The 26,132-nt window shown below is 43.0% G+C and overlaps 1 protein-coding gene across 3 annotated transcripts; it reads left to right on the forward strand.

Moving 5' to 3' along the window:
* The first annotated feature begins 97 nt into the window (after window positions 1-97).
* On the forward strand, window positions 98-24,665 carry Cfap97d2 (CFAP97 domain containing 2). Of its 3 annotated transcripts, none has more exons than XM_076913851.1 (5): window positions 98-256; window positions 16,327-16,407; window positions 17,426-17,544; window positions 20,116-20,285; window positions 24,278-24,665. In XM_076913851.1, the coding sequence occupies exons 1-5, from the start codon at window positions 167-169 to the stop codon at window positions 24,343-24,345; spliced, it is 528 nt and encodes a 175-aa protein (XP_076769966.1). In that variant the 5' UTR covers window positions 98-166; the 3' UTR covers window positions 24,346-24,665. The 3 variants fall into 3 exon arrangements, with proteins under 3 accessions (XP_076769966.1, XP_076769967.1, XP_034375758.1); XM_076913852.1 differs by having other exon boundaries at window positions 20,125-20,285; XM_034519867.2 differs by lacking the exons at window positions 20,116-20,285; window positions 24,278-24,665 and having other exon boundaries at window positions 17,426-17,548.
* Window positions 24,666-26,132: the final 1,467 nt, after the last annotated feature.

Genomic DNA, 26,132 nt, shown 5'->3' on the forward strand with positions numbered 1-26,132 from the left:
TTCTCTTAGCTCTCATCCTTTGTTCAAAAGCCTCCACAGGCTGAACTGGGCTCTCCCCAGGCCTGGGTGCCATGACAACAGTCACATGACCCCACAAACAGCACTGCTGAGGCTGTACTGCTGTTCCTGCTCCTCTCTGAAGGGACCCTGGAGTCTGTGATCTGAGATGCATAAAGTCCCCCAGCTGACCATCCCGTGGGCTAATAGGGACCTGCAGAGAGCCTGGGAGAAAACCTACCAGGACCATAGGAAGAAGGTAGGAAGACACCTACTAGCCTCGTGCCGGGGGTTGCAGTGCTAGACAGAGAGCCCAGGGAAGTCTGGCATGGATTCAGAAGGTCAGAATGGTAGAGTTTCTTTTTAATTAAAGAAATATTTTATTTCATGTGTATGAATGTTTTGATTTCATGTGTGTCTGTGTACCACATGCATACCTAGTACCTGTGGAAGCCAGACGATCCCCTGGAATTGAAGTCACAGACAGTTGTGGGTGCTGGGAATCAACTCAGATTCTCTGGAAGAGTAGCCAGGGCTTAAAACCTTGCTAACTAAGGGTCTCTCCAGCCCCAGAAGTTCTTAAGAGGGCTCATCATTATGTCACCAGTGAACAAAGTTTCCACAAACTTGGAGACCATCCCATCCCCAAACACGGAGTGTGTTCCCAAAGTACCCAATTTCCCCCAAAATACTTGAAACTATCTTAGGACAAAAAGACCTGATGTCCACTCCTGCTCCATATTACACGTACCAGAAGGAACTAGAACCTGCCTGGGCCTGGAAAGGGGGAGAGACAAGTGCCACTTATACTCCCTGGATAAAGATGTGGGTGTTGCTAAAGAATGTCATGATGGGCCGGGCAGTGGTGGCACACACCTTTAATTCAGCACTTGGGAGGCAGAGGTAGGCGGATTTCTGAGTTCAAGGCCAGCCTGGTCTACAGAGTGAGTTCCAGACAGCCAGGGCTACATAGAGAAACTCTGTCTGGAAAAACAAACAAACATACAAACAAACAAGAATGTCATGATGGAGTTCAGCCCAGCTTTCCGGCCTTCTTACTAGGCTAGCCAGTTGTGTTGGGAACACTGGAGGGAGGGTGTTCTTAGGTCTGGAAACTTCAGGCATAGGGCGATCCCCTTCACTAATTTTCAATGGAAATCAGTTTGGTTTTCTCAGCAACCAAACCGATAACCAACCCTGTTTCCTTCAGAAGTCTCAGGTGACACCCTAAGAGATCAACTCATTGTCAGGCTCACTTGATGCTCCAGCCTCACCCCTCCCTTGCTTTGCCTCTGTCCCCACCTCCCTAACCCCTGGGAGCCCCTATGTAACACTCCTCCACAGCTCTTTAGAGGGCCTCCGCTTACCTCTTGAGAGGACTTCCTCTGGTCTCACTGTAAGAAGAACACCATGGCCTTCTGCTCTCTTGTCCGTACCACCGTGGTGGGTGCACAGGTTCATCGCAGGGCACCAGTTTCACCTGCTCTGACCATGACTGCTCACTGTAGTGTTGTGGACCTGAGTAACCACTTCAAGAGCTCTCACTACTCACTAGGAGGCCAGAGGCAGTGACTGTTGTTCCTCCCAGTGATCTTCAAGACTAGCCTTGTAGGTACCTTGTTCTTGCTTATCCCGGGGAATTGACCCAAACCCATGAGATAGATAAGTAGTCAGCCTGTGCTTATGCAAATATCCAGACTCTGCTCCGAGACACTGTAACACAAGGATTTTTAAATGGTCACTGTGGAAGAAGAGGGCTGAGTGGGCAAATGAGATTCACAGAGGTGGACAGTGGCCTGGGACCCTGAGGTGTCTTGAAGCACTGGCTTACAGGACAAAAACATAAATCTTTTAATGTCCCAGAAGCTTATGATTCGTTTTTTTTAAGATTTATTTATTTATTTTACATATATAAGTGCCCTGTCTTCGTGAATGCAAGAAGAGGGACTCAGATTCCATCACAGATGGTTATGAGCCACTATGTGGTTCCTGGGAATTGAACTCAGGACCTCTGGAAGTGTAGCCAGTGTTCTTAACCACTGAGCTGTCTCTCCAGCCCAATAAGGGGTTCTTAGAGAACCTGATATGTCTGTGGCCAGCAGCAGAGCAAGAACACTGGGGATCCACAGCTTGGCACAAAGGTGACAGTGTTAACATGTGAGAGAATACACCATGAGTCTAACTGAGAAGGAAAGACAGTCACACAAAGATGGGAAGGGAAATCACACAAGGTCAAGGAACCCATCTTGGGCACAGCTGATCAAATAGCTAAAAGTGGGGGGGGTCGTGAGGAAGCACACAATGACGGACAGCATAGCATAGAAGCCATGCCAGCTGGGGGTGTGGAGAGGTCTGAAAGTCAAACATTGGAGGCCAGGAGCTAGTGTGATGTACCCATAGGCATAGGGAAGGGGTCCGTCGTAGCCAAGGTTTCTATTGATGTGCATCATGGCCAAAGCAACTGGGGGAAGAAAGGGTTTATTTGGCTTCCACTTCCACTCCCACAGTCCATCATCAAAGGAAGTCAGGGCAGGAACTTAAGCAGAGACCACAGAGAAGCACTGCTGACTGGCTTGCTCTCCGTGGCTTGCTCTCCGTGGCTTGCTTTCCATGGCTTGCTCTCCGTGGTTTACTCAGGCTGCTTTCTTATACAACTCAAGCCCACTGCCCAAGGGTAGAACCACCCACAGTAGACTGGGACTTCCCACAGCAATCACTAATCAAGAAACATTCTACAGACTCACCTACAGTCCATCAGAGGGAGGCATTTCCTCAGCTGAGGCTCCTCTTCCTAGATATGTCTAGGTTTGTGTCAAGTTGACAAGAGCCAAGCAGCACAAGGACAAGGTGTGACTGTGGTCCAGACACCAAGGGCCCTGGTGAGTGAAGACAGACACAAGCAGGTGGGAGACGAACGATGAGGAGCACCAAAGGATGAAGATCCATCTCTTCAATCCTAGGTGCAATCAGTCTGGACAAAAACAAATCTCTGTTTCATGTGAAGAGTAGAGATCTCAGCTTTCCAAGTAGTTAGTGCTAGACTGGGAAACTCTGAGAACACAATTTAAAGAAATAGAGAAAAGAGAACACTGCACCCCAAGCCACCAGCCACCAGCAGCACTGCAGAGCCCCTCCTCAGCCAGTGTCACCATGACGAAGCCAACACCTCCATGGCAAAGCCAGCACCATCATGGCAAAGCCAGCACCACCATGGTGAAGCCAGCACCACTGTGGCACAGCCAGCACCACCATGGCACAGCCATCCTTCTGTTCACTGCTTCTTTGGAAATGCTTCCTTCCCCCTCCCGGTCTGCCTGGCACCCTTCCTCTGATGGGCTTACACTGATGGTGGAGAATCTGCAAACCTGAGGGTGCATTGATAGAGCCTGTATTGATCTGTTCCTTATGCTATAACAAGACACCCCAGAGTAGACAATGGATAAACAGCAGACATCTGTTTCTTTCTGTTCAAGAGGCTACATGTTGAAGATCAAATCTCTGGATGCCTTAGTGTTTGGTAAGAGTGGCTTCAACGATGACAGCTTGGGTGGGATAAGAGAAGGAAGGGCAGGCAGATTTCTCGTGACTATTCTATAAGGGCTTTAATTTCATTCATGAGAAAAGAACTGTCATGATTTAATCACCTCACCAAAGGCTCCACTTGTTAATGCCTCCATGGGAAGGATTAAATCCTGGAATGAATCATGGAAGGACAGAGTCAAACCATGGCAACCTTCAAAACTGAAGTCAAAGAGAACAAAGGACCAACGAAAAATAAACATAAAAACAACCCTGAATTTCCAAACACAGTGGGACAGGGACAGAGTAGTACACCAGTAACGAAAGTACCAAGAGGAGAGGAGAGGAAGGAACAGTGAGGGACAAGATTCCTATCAGACACTACGGCAGAGATCCAAGGAGCCAGAGATACTGTGAGGCATAAGAGTCTCAAACTACACACAGGCAGATCGTAGTTGAACTTCAGAAAAACAAGAAAGTAAAGAAATGATCTGAGGAGTTGGCGAGGTGGCTCAGCAGGTAAGGAAACTTCTGCCAAGGCTCATGGCCTGAATCTGATTCTTGGCACCGAATGATGGAAGGAAAGAAGCAACTCCCACATGTCCTCCGACAGGCTGTGGACGGTGCGTGTGCACATAACACATACTCATGCACACACACACACACACACAAATAAGTAAATATACGTAATAAGAAAAGATTTAAGTACAGATGGTAACAGTGGCCTGGATTGTGTGTGTCTTTGTATACTTCAATGATACAGGAGCAGGGAGGAAATAACAGAACATAGTTGTTATAAAGTACGACACTGTTCAACATTCTTGATGATGTTAATCGAAAATGGACTTGGAATAGTTTCAAGTGTATGTGGTAAACTGCATGGGAAACAATTTAAAATCTCTTTAAAATGTTTAACTGATGTGGCTGGAGAGATGGCTCAGTGGTTAAGACCGCTGGCTGCTCTTGCAGAGAGAGGACTTGGGGTAAGTCCCAGGACCCACATGGAGATTTACAACTTTCTGTAACTCCATTTCTAGAAGATCTGACACCCTCTTCTGGCCTCCTCAGGCACCAGATACACATGCAATATGCATACATACATGAAAGGCAAAACATTTGTACACCACATAAAGTAATAAATATTTTAAAATCTCAGATAAAATGAGAAAACGCAGAAAACTAGTATGGACCCCAAAAAAGGAGCAAGACCAGGCTGATGGATAGACACAGCAAATATGAATCCAATTGCATCAATAAACACTTTGTATGTCAATAGCCTCAATCAGTGGCTCTCAGCCTCCCTAATGCTGCAACACCTTAATACAGTTAGTTCCTCATGTTGTGATGACTCCAACCTTAATACAGTTCCTCATGTTGTGATGACTCCAACCTTAATACAGTTCCTCATGTTGTGATGACTCCAACCTTAATACAGTTCCTCGTGTTGTGATGATCTCCAACCTTAATACAGTTCCTCATGTTGTGATGATCTTCAACCTTAATACAGTTCCTCATGTTGTGATGACTCCAACCTTAATACAGTTCCTCATGTTGTGATGACTCCAACCTTAATACAGTTCCTCGTGTTGTGATGATCTCCAACCTTAATACAGTTCCTCATGTTGTGATGACTCCAACCTTAATACAGTTCCTCATGTTGTGATGACTCCAACCTTAATACAGTTCCTCGTGTTGTGATGACTCCAACCATAACATTATTTTCATTGCTACTTCATACCTATAGTTTTGCTACTGTTATGAATTGTAATATAAGTGTTTTTTGAAGATAGAGGACTTGCCAAAGGAGTAGTGACCCGCAGAATGAGAACTGATGGTCTAAATGCACCAATTAAGTGACAGAGATGGAGACCCTTGAGAGTGTCAGCAGTTAAAGGTTCTCGACACCAAGCCCTGGACCTGAGCTTGATTTCCTGGAACCCACATGGTGAGAGGGAAGAACCAACTTCTGCACGTTATCACATATCACGAAGGTTATAGCATGTACACCCTCCAAAAACATGATAGGTAAATAAATGTTTAAAAATACAAAGTAGATCAAAAATATATTTAACCATATCTACATTGACTGAAGACATATACTTCCGTAAAAGCTGTATAGATTAGAAATAAGTACATGGAAAAGAATACAGCGTGTTAACATTGACTAAGAGGAAACAAGAGGGGGCTGGAGAGATGGCTCACTGATTAAGAGCACTGACTGTTCTTCCAGAGGTCCTGAGTTCAATTCCCAGCAACCATATGGAGGCTCACAACCATCTATAATGGGGTTTGATGCCACCTTCTGGTGTGTCTGAAGACAGCGACAGTGTACTCACATATATAAAATAAATAAATCTTTTTTTAAAAAAAAGAGGAAACAAAAACAACTTTTTAATCTTAGGCAGAGCAGACTCTAAAACAAAGAATTTCACTAGGAATTTGAAAATTCTTGCACGACGGCAATGGGGTTCACCCTTCAAAAAGATAATAGTCCTTATTAGTAAGCGGCTAGCGATAGCATGTCAAGCTACCTGGAGCAAAGAGAGAACTTCAAGAGAAAGTTCTGAGTTGTGAGGTGAGGGCAACAGAACGGGTGGAGGTAATAGTGACCACAGTGCATTATACAGATGTCTGAAAACAACTGCCATTCAACAGGTGCTGGTTTTAAGGGCGGGGGGAGGGGGAGAAATGCATGACTCTACCATCACAGCTGGAGATTTTAATACCTTCCTTCAGAAACAGATCGCCAGGCAGAAAATCAGTAGGGAAATATTTGAGCTGGTTAGCACTATCAGTCCGTTGGTTTGAAATCTATAGATTATTCCACCCAGTAGCCATATAATATACATTTTCCTCAAGACCATCTAGAATGTTTAACAATATAGACCACATCCCAGCCTATAAAACACACCTCAGTAAAGCTAACAGGTTAGAAATCATATGACATTTGTTCTCAAATCACTGTGGGACTGAGCTAGAAATGAATAATAGGAAGGTAACTGGAGAGATTTCCAAGCATGAGAAATCAAACACTACAGAGTAACCCATGGGTTAAGGAAGATATCTTAAGAGAAATATATAGACAAATACATTCCATTTATTTTGTGTGTGTGTGTGTGTGTGTGTGCGCGCGCGTGCATATGCACACGCATGCAGGAGTTGGTTCTCTATCTCCATCATGGATTCTAGGGATTGAGTGCAGGTCATCCGGCTGGGTGACAGTGCCTTTGATCCACTAGGCCATCTTGCCGGAACTAAGTGAAAATGAAACACTGTTTCTCAGAATGGATGAGATGTGATCAGAACCTCGTCAAAGGGGAAGCTGCAGCACTGGGGACATGGATCTGTACAAAAGAGGAACAAGCTGGGTGTGGTGGCACGCAACTTTAATCTCAGCACTAGGGTAGCAGAGGCAGGAGGATCTCAATAAATTCAAGGCCAGTCTGTTCTACATAGCAAGTTCCAGGCCAGCCACGGTTACATAGTGAGACCTTGCCTCAAAAAACAAGGGCGTGGGGAGTTAAATACAAAGTCAGCTGAAGTAGAGAAATGAGCAAATCAGGAAATTAGTAAGAAAAATAAATGAAATCTGTCCTTGAAAGTTGATTCTCTGGAAAGATCACTAAAATATATAGTTTCTATATGGGCTAACTAAGAAAAAAATCAAGACGTCATAAATTATTATATGAGATGGAAAACAGACAACTCTAGTCTAGGCACCATGGACACAGGCTGGGGTGTAGCTTAGCAGCTGAGCACTAACCTGGAATATGCAATGGGTTTGATTCCCAATACAACAAAAACAGAGACTCTGAAACAGGCCTATATCTATTAAAATATTGAATTGACAACTACTTAGCTTTCAAATGGAAATCTCTGAGGCCACATGGATTTGCTAATGAATTTTCCCAGATATTTAAGGAAGAGGTTGGGCTAATTCTCTATGGTCTCTTTCCAAGGCTAGAAATAGACTTCCTAATCCTTTTCATGAGGCCAGCGTTATCTGGTAACCCAAACCAGGTAACCACATTATAAGAAAACCACAGACCAATAACAAATGCTCATAGATGTAAACATCTCTAACAAAGCACTAAAAAATAGAATACAACATTTTTTTAAAAAAATTGTATACCACAACCAATTGGGATGCATCCCCAGTATGCAAAAGTGGTTATTATTCAAATAACAATTAATATAATCTGTTATACAACAGGAGAAAGTGAAGATAGAGAAAATAAGAAAGAAAATAGGGAAGGAAAGAAGGAAGGAAGGGAGGAAGGAAGGAAATTAAATCAGAATCAAGTTGGAGGACCAGTGCTTCCTGTCTTTAAGACATACTCTAAAGCCATAGTCATCAGAATGGTATGGTATTGCTCAAAGAATAGTCAGTTAGATCAGTGGGATAGAATAAGGTACCAGAAATAAGCACACAAATAATTATAATCACATATTTCACAAAAAGTCAAAAGCAACACATTGGACAAAAATAATCTTTTCAGTAAATAGTATTAAGTCAACTAAACATCTGTGTGCAAAGTAGAAGCAGCAGCAGCAGCAATCTAGACTTAGAACTTGCAAATCTCACAAATATTAAGCAAAAAGTTCACCATATGTCTAAATGTAAAATGCAAAACCATCAAACTTCTGGAAGATAACAGATGGAAATTCAATGATCTTTGGAATAGGGGTAATTTGTATATACAAGCCAAAGAAAAAGGCATAGCTCACGAAAGAAATAACAGACAAACTTGGGCTTCATCAAAATTTTAAAAATGCTTCTACACTGGAAAACAGCATTGGGAGAGAGAAACCTGGAGAAAGGCTTGTAAAACATCTATATGATAGATGCTGTTCTCCAAAATGTACAAAGGATCCTTAAAACTCAACTAAGAAAACAATCTAACTTAAACACTGGGCTTAAGACTGAACAGACATCCCCAAACAATATATGCAGACAATATAAGCCTGTGGAAAAAATGTCTCACGTCATTTCATATAGAAAAGATAGATTAAAACAATAATTAGACAGCATTACATTCCCATTAGAATCCCCACGCCCCAGAAACCTCCACATGAGCACGTATTAGAATCCTCCACCAGACTGTCCCTTGGGTTCTTAATGATGCTCCCTTACACAGGCACGCATGATCAAATCACTAAGCACTGGGGACCAGTTTAACCTTCATCCCTGCTCTCAGAGGGGTTGAGGACCAAAGCTTCTAGCTCTCTACAATTTCAGGAGGAGCCTCATCCAGCTGTCCCACTGGCTACCAACAAGAAGACACTCATAGCTTTAAAGAGTTCCAGGACTCCAGTTCTATAATAACAGGAAGGGGAGAGAAGACCGAGTATATGTCTTCCCACACCTGTATAGAGAGCAACAGAACTTCCCAGAAGATCACAGTAGAAGACTGACAAATAGAAGACTGACAAATAGACAGTAGAAGACTGACAAATAGAAAAGGTGTAATATTCTTGAAGATAAACACTTGATACGCAAAGTTGCCAATTTCCCTTGAGTTACTTTGTAACCTTAGGGAAACCCACTGTCTTTTCCCCTGGGACTAGGTACATTTACCATCAAGCTTACGTGATAGGCCATGCATAAACATTCAGGAAATACTGGAAAGAAAGTATAATTCCAGGAGGCTAATCTATGATACAGATGCTAAAACCACCACAAGGCCTCTGGACCTAAGCATCTAACAGTGCTAAGCATGGACAGGAGTCAGACCAAAGGCACAGTGGACTCAGCCTCAACTGCATATGGAAATCAGAAGACAGTCAAAGTGGTGTCACTGCAGACTCTGTGCAGACAGTAGTCTCCTTGCTGTTCCAGAGGCTGAGAGCAGACAATCAAGAAGCAGAAATGTATAAATTATATATAATACAGAATATATATTATATATTATGTAATCTATAATACAGAATATATATATTTAATATATAATGTAGACTATATGATAATATATAATTAATATATAATACATAGTATATAATTCATTATAAATTATATAATTAAAATTATGTTATAATTAGAATTATATTGTACATTCTATTTATTATATATTATATTTGTTATATATTATATATATTATAATTAGTATATTATATGTTGTATTATTACATATTCTATATCATGTATTATATATAATTTATATGGATGTTGCTGTACCTTGTCTGCTCCCAGACTAATGTATGTAATACATATGTTTTATATATTATATATTAATATATTTATTTATATATAAAATATATTTATATATTTATATATTTATATATTTATATATAAATATTATATGTCAATATAGTATATATTGATACATGAATATAATGTATAAGTATATTATATGTTTATATAAATATAAATTATATATAAATATGGTAAATATATAATATACATAATATATTAGATGTAATATATAATTAAATAACATATATTATACTATATGCTTGTTATTTAAATTATATAAAGTATTCATTTATCTTTATATATTATATATAGATATTTATATAATATATAAATTATTTAAATTATATAAGTTATTTAATAATTATTATAATTGTATATTTTATAGAAAATAATATATTAAATACAAAATATTAATGTATTAATAGATATTATATATAGTACATATGTACATATAATATAACATGTGCATATATAATATGAGATGTATTATATATAATATAATATATTATAAATTTTATAAATATAAATATTATATGAATAATATCAACATAAATTATACACATATATTATATACATATATTATATACATATATTATATACATAAATTATATACATATATTATATGAATAATATCAACATAAATTATAAATTATTGTATTATAAATACAATAAAATAAGGTAAGTAGAAATTAAATTATAAATAAAATATTATGTTATAAATATATTTACATTTTATAATATATTATGTAATATATATTATGATAGATAGATAGATAGATAGATAGATAGATAGATAGATAGATAGATAGATAGATAGATAGATGATAGATAGGCAGATCGATCTTGTTGCAGTGCCCCCTGGTGGTAGAAGCAGAAAACTGATGCCCAAGCCTTGCGCCCTTTCATGAGGAATGAAGAAGAGGCCATCTTTGATGCAAACCTTTTGTTCAGCAACTGCAAATTCATCTCCAAGGCTACAACTGCCCACAGGGTTACCTCTTCACTCTACACTGAGGAATAAGTTTCCTATCATGAACTCAAGGGCACATTAAGACCACAACAGTCTCTTAGTCTGTTTGGGCTGCCTATAACAACAAACATTTATTTTCACAGCTTGGAGGGTGCAAGTCAAAATGCAACTGGAATGCCTGGCCAGGGCCATTTTTATAGATGGTGTCTTCCTCTTGTCCCTCTCACTGGGATCTCTTCTTTGTCATTTATCCAATTTAGGGAGGATCTGCCCCAGAGTGTCATCACTCCCGAAGACTCCATCTCTGATGCTAGGGGCTAAGATTTCAACAAATGAAATTGGAGGATGTGAATATTCAGGTCTCAGCAACAGCATCTCAAACATCGTGAAAAGTGGCACTGAGTGGTAGGATGTTGTTTATACACAAAAGATAAGCCTGGGTGTATTCTTGCTGCTGAACCTGAGCTGCCATGGAGAAGACTGGACTAGACCATTTTAATAGCAGAGATTTATTTCTCAGAGTTCTGTGCACTGAGAGTCTAGGGTCAAAGATGCTGGCAGGGTTCAGTCCTTGGTAAGGGTGGCTTCGTGAGTTGCATACAGCACACCTTCTCTCAGCTCACTGGACAAAGAGGACCAATGGGCTCCCTTTTTCTGACCCCTCCATGCTTCATTCAGATTCACACTCCTTCAGGGGACCCTGTTTCTACACTTACCTCCAGAGATTGGAGCATCCATCTGGATTCTGGGGCCTGGAATCTTTAGCACATACATTCTATACTAAGAGAAATTCCAGAAGAATTGTAGATTTAAATGTAAAAATCCACATGAGTGTGGTAACACATGCCTGCATTCTGGAGGCTAAGAGGACTATCAAGATTTTAAGGCCAGCAGCATAGGCTACATAGTAAGATTCTGTCTTCAAAAAAATGTAGCCAGGCATGGTAGTGCATGCCTTTAATACCAGCATTTGGGAGGCGGAGGCAGAGTTCAAGGCCAGCCTGGTCTACATAGTGAGTTTTAGTACAGTCAGAGCTACACAGTAAGATTCTACCTAAAAGAAAAAAAGTACAAACTTACTTAAAATTAGCTCTGCAAGGAGTAGAAAATACAAAAATTACTCTATAGAACCATAGTAGAAAAATATACTAAACATAATTCAAAACCCTTTGAAAAGAAGGAAGACTGATAAACTTTATATAATAATAAAATTATAATACCATGTCATAAATAATAAGGGGAGGAAAAGTAAGTGTACATGGAGAAAAATAATTGGACGTTACATCACAAAAGTTCATACTCCTCTGTAAGCAGGCTTTAAGGCTGGGAGAGCAAAAAAGGGACAAGCAATATGGAAAACCAGTTTTCAGAAGAATTTCAAGTAGCTTTTAACCTATAAAAAGAAGATAGTCGATTTCACTAATAATAAAGAAATGCAAACCAAGCTTTCCCTCTAATACTGTTTCTCAAGTCTGAGCCTGGTGAGGAGCTGGCTGTGCTCTGGGGAAAGGACCACCATCGTGTGTCCTGTGTGTGAAAGGCAGAGCCCCACGGGGAGCTGAGCAACACCTCCTCAAGTTGAGCACATGTTTAGCCTTTACCCTAGCAATCCCAATTCCAGATACACTGGCAAATACACAAAGGCGAATTGCAAAAGATGTTAATTGCAGCTTTTTCTTTGTAATAGCAAAGTTGGAACCAATTCAAATATTCTTCAATGGGCAGCTGGGTAAATAGGGTGCTTTGCACATAATGACTTATCAATTGTATAAGGAGGAAGAGACGTCTCCACATGCTACTGTGCAGTTATTTCTGGAATGTCGTATGTTGTGTCTTGTGCTGAAATTTAAGCCCCATCGTGAGGCACATACATTGTGAGGGTAGAAACTTGATCTACTATGACGTTTGGGCTGAAGCCTGGGGTGGTGGAGAGGGGTAATTCGGATTAGACAATGCCATCATGATGGAACCCAGACTGAATCCTGGTGGCTTAATAAAAATAAAGGGATGGTTGGAGGTTTGTCTTTGCAGTGGAGCTCTTTCCTGGCACAAATGAATATTGTTTCCATCTCTACATGTAGATAGATGATAATAAACAGATGATAGAGAGATAGATAGATAGATAGATAGATAGATAGATAGATAGATAGATAATGTATGGGAGACCATGAAACATGTAAATACACACATACACGTGCACACAGACACACATACATACATGCATACATGTGCATACATACATTTTATCTCTTCCCATATCTCTGCATCTGCAGGGGCTTGGCTGGTAAGAAGGCCAGCATCAGATGGACCAGAACTGCAGAGCAAAACAAACCTCTTTCCTATATCAAGTGCTCATCCTCAGGTATTTAATTCTAGTAACAACAAAAAAAAAAAAAAACTGACTAATACATAGTATTTCATGCAAGACAGTGAGTAAAGATGCATACAATTTCTTGTTAGTGGAAATGAAACCGGTAAAAATGTGTGCAAATGTTTGGATGCACACGTACTATGAAGTTAGTGTAGGCATGTTCTATATGATTTGATGTTTTTAATTATGAAAATAGGTATAACACTGGAAGAATAACTAAGGAATAACTAATGAGAGCAGAATGGAGTTGAAAGAACTCAGTTCTCTTTTTTTTTTTTAAAGATTTATTTATTTATTTTATGCATGAGTACACTGTCACTGCCTTCAGACACACCAGAAGAGGGCATCAGATCCCATTATAGACGGTTGAAGTCCACCAGGTGGTTGCTGGGAATTGAGCTTAGAACCTCTGAAAGAGCAGTCTGTGCTCTTAACTGCTGAGCCGTCTCTCCATTCTCCCACCTCCAGATCTCTTTTAAAAAGCTCTTTGGGGCATGTTTGGCTTTGGAACTGTGTAAACATCTTACATCGTACAAAGCAAATTAACTTCAAAAGGTGTTCCCGACTACTGAGAATGAAGTTAACCGGAGTGCTGACGCCGCTCATTCCTAATCACACTGAGAAGACATAACCCAGAGACCTTTAAAATCAGCTCCTTGGTCCGCACAGTGACAGTGTCCCAAACACAAAGCAATAATACATAGGGGTGTTTAGGGGAAGAGGTGGTCCTGCTGACGTTTAGCTGAACACAGCATCCTATGAGAAGGTGTAGTCGGAGGTTAGGGTGGCTCTCTAGTAGGAATGTGATTCTAACCTAGTGAAACTGCACAGTGTCCACCGTGTCCACCGTAACAGGCAGGCAATGCCATCCCTAACATTAACTATCTACATGGGCTGATGTCTCTGCAGGCCCTTTCCCACTGTAATCAGCTTGATAATCAGACATGATAGCTTTGTGGTGAGCTGCAGGTTCAAGAGATAGCTCTACCCCTCACTGTTCTGGAAGGGAAGGACACAGGCAAGGTCCTTAGAGACAGTGGGCTCCAGGGCCCAGGGGCAAGCCCATGCCCCGCTGAACCTCATGACAGACTGGAATACATTAAGCACTATGATTTTAAAATTCAGTAAGTAAGGGGCTGAGAAGAGGGCTCGGTGAGTAAAGGGCTTGCTACACGAGCATGAGGAGCCTACTTTAGAATCTCGGACATAAAAATCTAGGCCTGATGGTTCCCACCTGTAATCCTAGCACTGGGGAGACCTTAGAGACTGAAGCATCTTGAGGACTCACTGGCCAGCCAGTCTAGCCAATCAGTGAGCTCTAGATTCAGTGAAAAAGCCTTTCTCAAAAAACTACAGAAATGATAGATAGATAGATAGATAGATAGATAGATAGATAGATAGATAGACAGATGACAGACATGTACATATATGAAAACCAATAAAGGAAGACATTTGACAGTGACCTCTGACTTCCACATGTACGTATTTATGTGTGCCCACTCCTGTATGCATACACATATACAAATATGTACACATGCATATAACACACATGCACACATTCATAAGTAAGCTATGCATGGTGGTGTACCCCCACAACCCCAGCATGTAAGAGAGTCGTGAGTTCAAGACCACCCTGGCCTGCCTACGAAGACTCTGTTTCAAAAGGAGGCAAAAAGATAAGTAAATGAAGAGAACCTAGTAATTTATCCTGTGAAGATGAAGTTTGCCTCTGTAGGAGTATCTCAGAAGCAAAAGCAAAGGGAATCGGAAACTTAGAGTATCTCTTTTGAACCCAGCCAAGTGCCACCCCTGGGATTCGTCACTGTTTCTGAAAACAGAAACAGTGCTGGGGAGATGGACGGCTCAATGTATGAAGTGCTATGCAGAGGCATGAGGACCTGAGTTTGCATCTCCAGAACCTATGTAAAAACCTAGGCATGGCAGTGCATGCCAATAACCCACACTGGGAATGGGCACTGGGGGATAGGTCAATCCCCAGAACTCCCTGGACAGACAGTGTCTCTAAACAATTGGTGAGCACCAGTCTCAGGTGAGCACCAGTCTCAGGTGAGCACCAGTCTCAGGTGAGCACCAGTCTCAGAGAGAGACTCTCGCTTAAAGAATCAAAAGCAATAAAGGAAGACACCTGACGCTCACTTCTGGCTTCCATGTGTATTGTATATGAAGACACACGCGTGTGTGCACGCATACACACTTGTGCTCACATACACATGTGCACAAACACACACACACAACAGAGTGTGAGGGAGGGAGAGGGAGAAAGGCAGGCAGACTTCTGCTCCTTCTGATAAAATTGTCATAGTATCATCCATGTTTTATTCTTACCAAAGGGAAAATTAGAATTTAAAGTTATGAATCATAATTCATACGAGATATCAAGCAATACTATTGTAAAAACTCAGACGGAGAAACTGGAGATCAGAATTACTCATTTTCCTGGGGGAAAACAACCTTACAAGAAATGTAAGGAAGACATCTGCTGATCATTGAATGGATTGTTTTGTTTTACTGGTCCTAAGTCAAAAAGGAAGAGAAGAGATGGAGGAAAAGAAGGAAGAGAATGGAAGTATGGATGGTGTTCAAATGTTGTAAGAACTGTTGTTGAAACTCTGTGTGTGTGTGTGTGTGTGTGTGTGTGTGTGTGTGTGTGTGTGTGTGACTCTGTGTATGTGACTCTGTGTGTGTGCCTGTGTGTGTGCATGTGTGTGTGCGTGTGTGTGTGTGTGTGTGTGTGTGTGCATTTGTGCGTGTGCTGAAACACCCAAGCGTGGAATACCGTCCTACTGGCCCCCTGGATGCGCTCAGAAGAGACAAAGTGTGCAATAGTGAGCACAGAGACGCTAGATTGGGATCAGGCTGTGCTGCATTCCAAGGATTAACCTACACAGCCTCATTAATTACAATGCTTTCTCTGGTTGAAATATTTTTCTGTACTGAAGATTGAACCCAGGACTTGTACACACAAGGTAAGTTCTCAGCCACTGAGCTGGAGCTTCAGTGTGTCACCAAGGTGCTCAGGCTGGCCTCAAACTTGCAGCCCTCCTGGGTTAGCATGCACCATCAGACCTGGCCTACATTTGAAGTTTTACACAAACATTTAAAGTAACTCTGAGAGGGAACAAAGCAGAGTGACAGTCACACTCACTGTGCAGCCAGGGGTGACCCCGAATTTGCTGTGTAGGTCATCCTAATGGGGATGTCACAGAGCCTGCTCAAACTGCCCCCTGGACTCTCACTGTCTACTCTGTGCTGCAGGTCCAGAATGCCCAACCACTAGTGGACACCCACCCACCACAGACTTACAGCCATCTCCACCTAAAGTTCAAGAAGTTGAAGGTAGGTGCCTCATTCTCTTCTAGTCATGCCCCCAGCTTACAAGGTGATGTCACCTTGGAGCCTAGAATGTGAGTGGACAAGCTCCTTGGCCTTCTCAAAGACAAGATGTCACCAAGGGGTCAACTGAACTTGTCCTGCCCTAATGGCAGGGAGCTGGCTAGTGCTTGTTCCAGAACTTTCCATGATATTGCCCCCATCACGTCATAAATGCAGACAGATAACTCTTGGACAATTTGTACAGTGCAGCTCCAGATAGTCAGCATCACTGGCCACTTCTGGATTCGTATTTCTCGAAGTGCAGGCCATGGGTAAGTAGTCACGCTTGCAGGGATGTCAGTGGGGCCAGCTGAAACTGCTGACGTCATAAATCAGCTGAACAGAGAGCTGCGGAGCAGCTGAGCAATCCATCAAGTTAACCGGTTTAAAAGCTGAAAGCAGGGCTTAGTGGTCCCACCAGGCTCATGGCAAGATGGGAGGAGAGTCAGGAGAAGCCCCAGAAGCTTGCGGGCCAAGTGGTACGACATATAAAGCGGTGAACAAGAAACTCTACCTTCAACTTCTTGTTCTTGTTCAAACAAAATAGACTGTGAAGATGGACAGCCAAGGTTGACCTCTGACCTCCACAGGCTGAAGCATAGAGGCATTTGAAAACACACACACACACACACACACACAGTGGGGGTGACTATAACTATAATCTTTTCTTCTCTCTGGAATTAAGTACACCCTTTTCTACTGAGCAGCATAAAATGTCTCTTGAGATAGTTTCTTTGCTAGCATGACCACCACGTGTCACTTTAAGAGACAATCTCACCATACAAGATGGCGTATCTCCTTGTTACTATTGCAGCCCATCCCAGTGTATGTCACCCCAAAGATAGAGTGGTCGTCCACGCTCTTGTCTTGGTGCCCAGTATTATGGTGTACCTGATGGCTCCTGCTGGAGACCTACAGGATGTGGCTTTGAAAAGTGTGTCTGGAAGAACCTTGTGCTTTGGAGGGGTCCCTGTATCCACAGATGGAGGAAGAGAGACTCTCCATCATTGACAGAAACAACTACCTGCTTCTTCAGAGGGTGGCCTCCGCCATGAAAACCAAGGGACAGACTGATGGCCAAAATAACTTCACAGAGAGAAGGTAACAAAAAGGCTCTTGACATTTGTCTTGGCTGGGTCTGTGTTCAAGGGCAGAGGACAGGGGCACGGTGACCCAGGGCTGGGGACAGGGGCATGGCAACCCACAGACAAGATATTCTTTCTGATCATAAGAGCCAAATTCAAAGGGCCCACATGCTCCCTGACTCCAAACCTTCCTTGAGGCTCTGAGATATATCAGAGCACAAGACTGGACCCAGAATGACAGCAAGCCCAGCCACAGGCCTGCTGAGGGCCAGGCACTATCCACAGAGCCTTTCCAATCACCATTCTTACAAGGACCAGGCAGGGTAGAGGCTGTGCTTCTTCCCATTTCATAGAGGGTAAATTGAGGTATAGTGAAGCTGCACAACTTGACCAAAGTTGCCATCACTGTGGAGGGTGCAGGGTGTGTCCAAGTTGCAGAACACCCAACAGCCTTGCAGTGTTAGCTCTGGGAGAAGGCAAAGGGCTCAGACCTGATACGTGAGCAAAAGCATGGCTGTCCCCTCTCTGCTGCTGTTGCTCTCTGAAACCTGGGATTCCCTCAGCTTAGAAACTTGCTTCCCAAGGGGATGAAGGGCAGCATGCCTTCGTGGTCCATGAGGATGAAGGGCAGCATGCCTTCGTGGTCCATGAGAATGAAGGGCAGCATGCCTTCGTGGTCCCTGTGAACACCCTGTCCTTTGCCCTTGCCTCTGCAAAAGAACGGTGCTCCATCCTTGGTAGCCATGTGCCCTAGGAGATATCTGTCATCTTTCACTTTGAGTGCAGAGTCACGGGGCCACTGCAATGCAGGCTTTGCTGCAGGAACTCCTGGACTCTTTAACCCTTTAGAGAAGTTTCCAGATTCATAATAAGCTAAACTATAGGCAAGCCATCTAATTCAGGGAAGAGACAGAGGCGTCATGTATGAGGCCACTAATTTGGGGAATCATATCTGTTTCAAGTGCACAGAAAACTAGTTGATTTACATAATCTTGATATAGCCAGATATCCTATTAAGAAAAAGAAAAGCCAGCACTTTTAGAGAAACCATACAACTTTTAACTATATAACTTTTCTATCTTCACTGAAATACACTTGGCACTTGATAAGAAGTGCCTTACAGTTAAGGTATACAGTTTAATGGGTTTGATATGCCCCACACTGAACCCATCTCCTTAGATGGTGCACACAGCCCTTGCTCCCGATTCCTCTGGTGCAGGTCAAGAATTCTTATGACAGCCAGGCCCTGGAGGTCACGCTGGATGAGGTTGGCTCTGGGACTACACGCTTGTTCTGCAGAACAACACTGGTTTGTTTTGTTGCTGTTTGTTTTTTGAAGACAGGATTTCTACATAGCCTGGCTCTCCTGGAACTTACTATGTAGACCAGGCTAACCTTTAACTCACAGAGATCTCCCTGCCTCTGCCTCCTGAGTGCTAGGATTAAAAGTGTGCACCACCACACTTGTCTAGACTGACATTGCTGAGGACAGCGTCGGGTCAGCCTGGGACACCTTTTCCTAGAGGCCATTCTCTGTTCATCTCACCTATCAGTGAGCATTTTGGTTTGTTTCTTGATCACTACTAATCAGGTTACAATGACTGTTTACATTTTAAAACAACAACAATTTATCCCCATGTCTGAAGAGACCAACAACTCAGTAGAAAATAGAGAATGAGCCGGGCGGTGGTGGCACACGCCTTTAATCCCAGCACTTGGGAGGCAGAGGCAGGAGGATTTCTGAGTTCGAGGCCAGCCTGGTCTACAAAGTGAGTTCCAGGACAGCCAGGGCTATACAAAGAAACCCTGTCTCGAAAAACCAAAAAAAAAAAAAAAAAAAGAAAAAAAAGAAAATAGAGAATGCAAACAAGCCATCCAGAGAGGGACCCCCTGAAGGAAAAGGTGGGACTCCTTGAACGTGCCACCAGCAAAATCGGTGACAAGAATTAAACAGACACAAAACAAAAGCCATTTAAAGGTTCTGTACATTGTTATGAGGACACATTCACAGGGCAGAATATTTAGGATATCTATTGTATCAATAGAGGAAGCTACAGTATTTGAACTGCACTGACCCCAAGCTAATCCACACAAGACCCACCTGGGAAGTCCTGTTGGAGCTGAGGCTGGTTCTTCCCACGATGATCTTTCTAAACTACACATGCACATGTACTTGGTTTGAAGCATTTAGCACTTTCAAAACAGATTAGGCTCCTCAAGCCTCCGGCCGCCAGGCTTTTCCTCATGTGCTCTGGGCCTCCCTCCTTTTCTTGCTCAACCCTTCTCTCCCTTTGAGGCTCTGTTCAGCATTGCCTTCTGGATGCCACTTCACTGTCCCTTAGGGACCTGGCATCTTCACCTCATGAGCTCAGTGTCCATTCCCCCAGTGGACAGAGGCATCCTAGTACAGGGACAGGGAGGAACATTTGTTGAATGTTTCTCAATGGGAAGCAAACAAGAGCCCTGATATTAACTAGAGCCTGCCAGGCCTGAGGACACATGGGCTCCCTCCCTTTGTGAATGCAGAGTTAAGCTCTCTGTCCCATAATCTTGGTCTACGAAAGAATGTGTGTATTCCTTTCTGGAGTCTAAACAGGAAGCAGAGAGAACAGGCATTTATGAAAGTGCAGAAACAAAATCAAGTCGTCCCAGAGAGACTCAGAAGCTCAGAGCCCTGGTACGGAGCACAGAGACGGCGGGAAGACTGGGCTGCCATGGCCAGACATCCCTGTAAACGCAGACACACCTGGAGAAAAGGTACCTGCAGTTCTTACTTGTTGTCTGTGTCCTGAACCACTCACCACCTGACCCTACCTGCCCTTGGGGTTGGAGGTGCTCGGAGTCAACACCACAGACTCCAGGAGCGCAGTAGCGAGCTCATCTGAGCACGGCTGCAAGCTCCTTTAATACCCTCCACCCGCACCACATTGGTCCCAAGAAAGCATCTCTTCCAAACAGTAGTTCCTAATTGGCTGGCATTATCTGCACCTGCAATCCTTAGTCTCTTAGGCAGTTCTCAATTAGGTCCTCCTGCAGGAGATGCTTTTGTGGCGGTGTGGCCTCTGGCAGTTACATAGAGGTGACCCTGCCGTTCCTGCTACACTTCCTTGGGAATGTGCAGCTATCTAAAGTTCCTGACTCCATCAGTGTCACTGCGCATGTGCTTTGGATCCTTGGCTGTCCAGGGCCTTTGGTGCATTACTCAATGAATAAATGCCTCAAGTCATAGAAGCCATAATGAAGCCTGGGAAATTCTCCCTTCTTTCTTCCCAAATTTACAAGGAGATTAAAAATGAGTCCGGCTGATTGATTGTAGGTTCGGGGGAGAGTCTGGTGGAATTAGTGACTTGATCAGATTGAACCCATCAAATCTCATTATGAAACTGTGTGATGACGTGAAGTAGCTGTTCCACTCAGAGTCCAGGACCAAAAATAAAAATCTATAACTGGGAAGAATTTGCCAGAAAACTTAATACTCTAAACTCTTCCTCTCCACGTAACCCAAATCACTAGCAAACTCCTAATTGAGAATGAAGAGCAATTCGGTTCTGTCGTCATCATCCTTACAGATGTCTCAATGAACCAGTTATTAGGGGTTTTAAACTGTCGCTCACTGTCCTTATGCAGGATGCTGCTCTCAGGACCAAGTCTATTCTACGGGGAAATGCAGATACCAGATTGAGTATTGTAGGACATAGAACCTCCCCGATCGAGACCCAGTCCCTGAAAGATGCCATCCCTCAGACCCTTCCAGTGGGCATTAGGACAAGTACATTTGCAGAGATGTATAATAAGAAGCAATTATTAAGTAGCAAAGCACTAGGGAAATTTAGTCCACTTTTTAATTTCTTTGAAAACCTGAACATTTTGTTTCAAGCCTCAGTTTTAATTACAGAGCAGTAGCATTTGCTACTGTAGAAAATAAGGCATTGACATGGTGTAAATTAGTTATCAAAGGAATTTTTTTCTAAGACAGAATTTAACTATGTATGTCAGGCTGGTCTTGAACCCAAATTTTTCTACCTCTGCCTCCCAATTGCTAAGATTACCAGCATGCATACCCTGCCTGGATTCAGAGTTATTTCTCATTTTTTCCCCAAATATATTGGAAGTTTTAAAAACTTTTTAAAAAGCATTGCTACCTCTGCTAGCCATTTGTTTATGCCTGAGTTGCTTATGTGTTGGCTTTATTCGAGGCCGTCTTAAAGGGCAAAGACGACTTTTACTGAGTACTCTGTTTTCTGTTGTTTCTGAGTCTTCTGGTTGTTTTGTTATTCATCCATCCTTTTCATAAGGTTGATTTTGTGGGGCTATTTTTTTTTTTTTAATTTTCCAGTGAAAATGTCTAGAAAGTGCTTAGACAAAATGCTCCGCTCTGTTCAGTAAGGGAGAGGCTAAGACGGAGACATAGGGAAGGCTATTCTGCTTGGAACCCATCCCTGCAGCTACCACCCAGTCCACACTCCCTGTAGGACGTTGCCAGCTTGGCTCAAGGACAAGTACACCCTGCAGTGGCTCCTCAGGGGCTGGGTGGGGGTTGGGGAGCTTCTTCAGGGTAACCCCACCTCCTCCACTGTTCACCTCTAGGCCTACCGGGGATTTGTCAGTGACTCTGGAGTTTTAAGACAGGAAACAGCTGTGCTGTGGTCTGGAGGCAGCTTCCTGCCCAGAGTCTTTCAGTCCATCTTAGGCATTCATTTCCAGAACCTTTGCTCTGGGTGTCCACGGGAGAGAGTGAGGGACGCGGGGCTCAGGCTGCATCAGATATGGAATTTCTTGTTCTTAGGTGACTTGGCCTTTTGTTGTTTTGTTTTGAGACAGGGTCTTACTCTGTAGACCAGGCTAGCTTTGAACTCCTAGAGCTCTGCCTGCCTCAGTTTCTCAAGTCCTGAGAATAAAGGTGTGTACCACCATGTCTGATAGGTGTCCCAGCCTTTTATAGAAATAAAATTTTACACACACACACACACACGGGGGGGGGGGGAGTGGAGAGACAGGCAGACATACACACACACACACATAAACTTATGTTATCTGAAAATGGCAAGGACAGGACTCCATTTTAGAATGCCTGGAGTGCACTCTGCTGGCTGGCCAGCTCAATCTAGAACTTTTGCTGGCCCCGAGCCTCTCACAGGCATTACAGAGAAGACCACCCTCTCCTAGCCACTTCAGCAGACTCTCCCACATTGCTGCTTGCTCCCTACCTCCAATAACAGAAAAGACTATGTTGTCAGGAGGCTATCTATAAAAGCACCGCTAAACCACTGGCCATTTTGCTGCTTCCTGGGGCTTAGGTTGGTGGAAGCACACGGTCTCTACCATCCCCACACCAACACCAGAAAACAAAACCCAGAAATGACCACAATGAGAAAGCCAAATAAACAAACTCCTGCTGGACAGTGGAGCAGCAGACAAGCTCTAAGCTCTTCAAGACAGCTCTATGGTCCCCAGCATCAGTAAAGACAGATGGACCTTATCTCCTGAACCCATATGCACCCTTGTGAGGGTTAGGTGAGCAGCAGTTGCCAATAGGCTACAAAGCTCCTGACCCTGAGGAAAAAACAAACAGGTTTTAGTTTCTGTCCTTCATCACCGCATAATTATATCATATGGAGCCCAAAATCTAGGGTTCGGGTGACACCTTGAAACCAACTGATGCAGTGTAAGAAGATACTCGACAATGAAACTGAAATTATTTGATCATTTGACGACATGTACACCCAAGAGACATACACAGATGACCAATGAGCACATAAAAAAAAAAAAAATCCAGTGTTGTTGGGGAAGTGGAAGTTGATACCAGTGAGAGACTTCACACTTCACACTTGACACTCACTAAGCCGACTGGAATAGCACATGATGTTCGCAGATGCTTGTAAGGTGTGTGGAGAAACCAGGAAGCCTTGTGGTGATGCGCTGACTTAGAAAACACTGCTGATTCCTTTAAAAGTTAGACCGCAAGTGCACACCCAAGTAGAGGAGAGAACCAGGACCACAAACACATGCGAAACTGAACACACACCAGTATCTGTACACATTATTCACATTAGTGTCCACATGTGGATCACTGATGGATGAGCAGACAAAAAAAAAAGAGGCATATGTCTGTCGATGGAATATTATTCTGCCATAAAAACATGGGGTCTTGCATTACTACCTTACGGATGAAGCTTAAGGACATCGGTGAAAGAGTCAGATGCAGAAAGTCACATAGAGGAGATGCCCAAGACAGGCAAACCCTGGTGGAAAAAAGACAAGTGGCTTCTGGAAACTGGGATGGGAGACTTGGAGGGAAATAGTTATGGGTTATGGTTTGTGAAGCGTTGGTGATTATAATGTTCTCAAATTATACTGTAATTATAGCTATATACATATTAATGTCTCTATAGCACTAAAGTATTCACTTTAAAGGGCGGCTTTTGTAATCTAGTGTTACAACACTTCAGTCTGAGCACTATAAAACAAAGATATGAGCCAGCATGGAGCCAAACACTGGGAGATAGATGGCAGTAGGATCTGGGATTCAAAGTTAAACTAAACTGCATAGGAAGTTCAGAGCCAGCCTGGGCTATGTAAGACCTTGTCTCGAACGAGCAAAACTTCACATGACAACAACAAAGGATTATGTAGTGTATTCTAAATTAAAACAAAATTGTCCAGGGAGGTGCTCCATTCTCCGTGCATTCTGGAGAACTGGCCTGTTTTCCTGCTCTTGCCTAAGGAATGTGATTGTTCCTGTCCCACAGGAGCTGAGAATGATGCCCGACAGGGCCACAGCCTCATGTGGATGCGCAGCCTGAAGCAGAAGGGGTGAACCCAGCCACCGAGAAAACACCAGGGCCAGATGCTTCTGTGCCTTCCCGTGTCTCCCTGGGGGGTGGGGGGGCAGGGAGAGGGGGTGTGTGCAGGTCTTGGGGCTGGTGGCCAGCATCTGAGGACCAGCTGGCTTCATGGCCTCCAGGCACCACTGTAGGAGCTGTGAGGCAGCGCTCCGGAGCTGCTCAGTCACTTCACCAGATGACACAGCACAGCTATTTATTGTTTTACTTGAACCGATAACCAAAAACAAAATATGCAGAGTAATAATACTGGAAGTTACAGGATTTGAATTAAACTTTCTTTTCTAGCCGTTAATACTTTTCTGAGTTACCATGAGTTTGGGTGGTTGTATGTAATTCTCTTTACAAAAAAAAAAAAAAAAAAAAAAAAAAAAAAAAAAAACCCTGTGACTGTCATTTTACCAATTATGTAAATAAATCAAATTGAGATCTTTAACCCAGATCTAGAATGCATGACCCAAAAGGTAAGGACCCAGCAAGTCTTGCAGAGCAATTAAGGAGTGTCTGAGAGTCCCAAATCTGCCTGTCTTCCCTGTTTTCAGGTAAGATCACATTTAAATTATTATGTAATGAGGAGCTGCTAGCCTGTCTGCCCCAAATGTAACTTTTTAAAAAACCTCATTCACACTTTCATCTGTTCATCCAGCAAAGTCCTGTGGGGTTCTGGAAGTGTAGAGAATGCATGCTGTATGTAAGCTGGGAGCAGCCATTTCAGAGAAGTCCAGTTATCCTGGTGTGTGTGTGTGTATGTGTGTGTGTGTGTGTGTGTGTGTGTACAAGCTGATTTCATTTCTTTAGGCTCAAACCCTTGGATGTCTACTTGAAGGTCAGTAGTAAGCTTCACGCTAGCTCCCCAGACTGCAAAGATCCCTTCAGTACATCACAGAAGGGGTAAAAATAACGCAAGAGCCAGCAAGGAGACCTTTTCTGGCTGTGACGTAACCGCACACAAGGACTCACTGTAGCTGGGGTTATCTACACAAGACCTGCATGGTATTGCGCTGGTCAGCATCTAATTATGGTTAGGGAAGGGGCCTATGAGGGCTCGTCCTTCCCTGAAGGACTAGTAGCAGTTCATGGCTACTGGGGAAGGGGAGTATCATATTATTCAGAGGTGTAGCTTCAGTGAATAACTTCCATGTCTGTTCATGCAAGTAGCTCTAATTCAATGAAGTGGCCAGCACACTTGCATACATGTGTACACACAAGCACACATGTGTACACATACACATACACAGATAGGAAATGGGGCTGGAGAGATGACTTAGAGGTTAGGAGCACAGTGTATTTTTCCAGAGGACCCATATAGGATGTCACAGCCCTCTGTATCTCTAGTTCCAGGGAACCAAATGCCCCCTTCTGGCTTCCATGGGCACTGTATGCTTGTGGTTCATACATTCATATACATAAAATTAAAATGAAATGAATCTTTATGGAACAATAAAGGTAGGAAAAAGACTTGCTAGGAAGAAGGGCTTCATGTTTAAAGATGTTTAAAGAATGGAAAGACTGTATCCACTCACCAGGCGCATCACTAGCTGAGTCAGGAGTCCTTGGCAGCGCTAGATCTGAGCTATCATTTTGTGAGTTCCCATGGATCTTTGTGGAATCGTGTTCAGGAAGCAGTGTGGTAAGATCATCACCTGATCTTCACACAAAACTCCATTTTCATATCAGGGCTTAAACCTGATACAATCCAGTGGGGTGCAAGCCAAAGCCATATCTCTCCTGGCACTGGCTCTGTCTGGTGTTTTCGTCTGCA

This window comes from Arvicanthis niloticus, chromosome 16, assembly GCF_011762505.2.
Source record: "Arvicanthis niloticus isolate mArvNil1 chromosome 16, mArvNil1.pat.X, whole genome shotgun sequence".
Classification (NCBI taxonomy): domain Eukaryota; kingdom Metazoa; phylum Chordata; class Mammalia; order Rodentia; family Muridae; genus Arvicanthis; species Arvicanthis niloticus.

Bases quoted from the DNA above. Each gene is read 5' to 3' on its own strand.
- Cfap97d2 (XM_076913851.1), top strand. From the start codon at position 167: ATGCATAAAGTCCCCCAGCTGACCATCCCGTGGGCTAATAGGGACCTG. The intron at 257-16,326 runs GTAGGAAGACAC...TCTGTGCTGCAG, and splicing joins ACCAGGACCATAGGAAGAAG to GTCCAGAATGCCCAACCACT. The intron at 16,408-17,425 runs GTAGGTGCCTCA...CTGTATCCACAG, and splicing joins TAAAGTTCAAGAAGTTGAAG to ATGGAGGAAGAGAGACTCTC.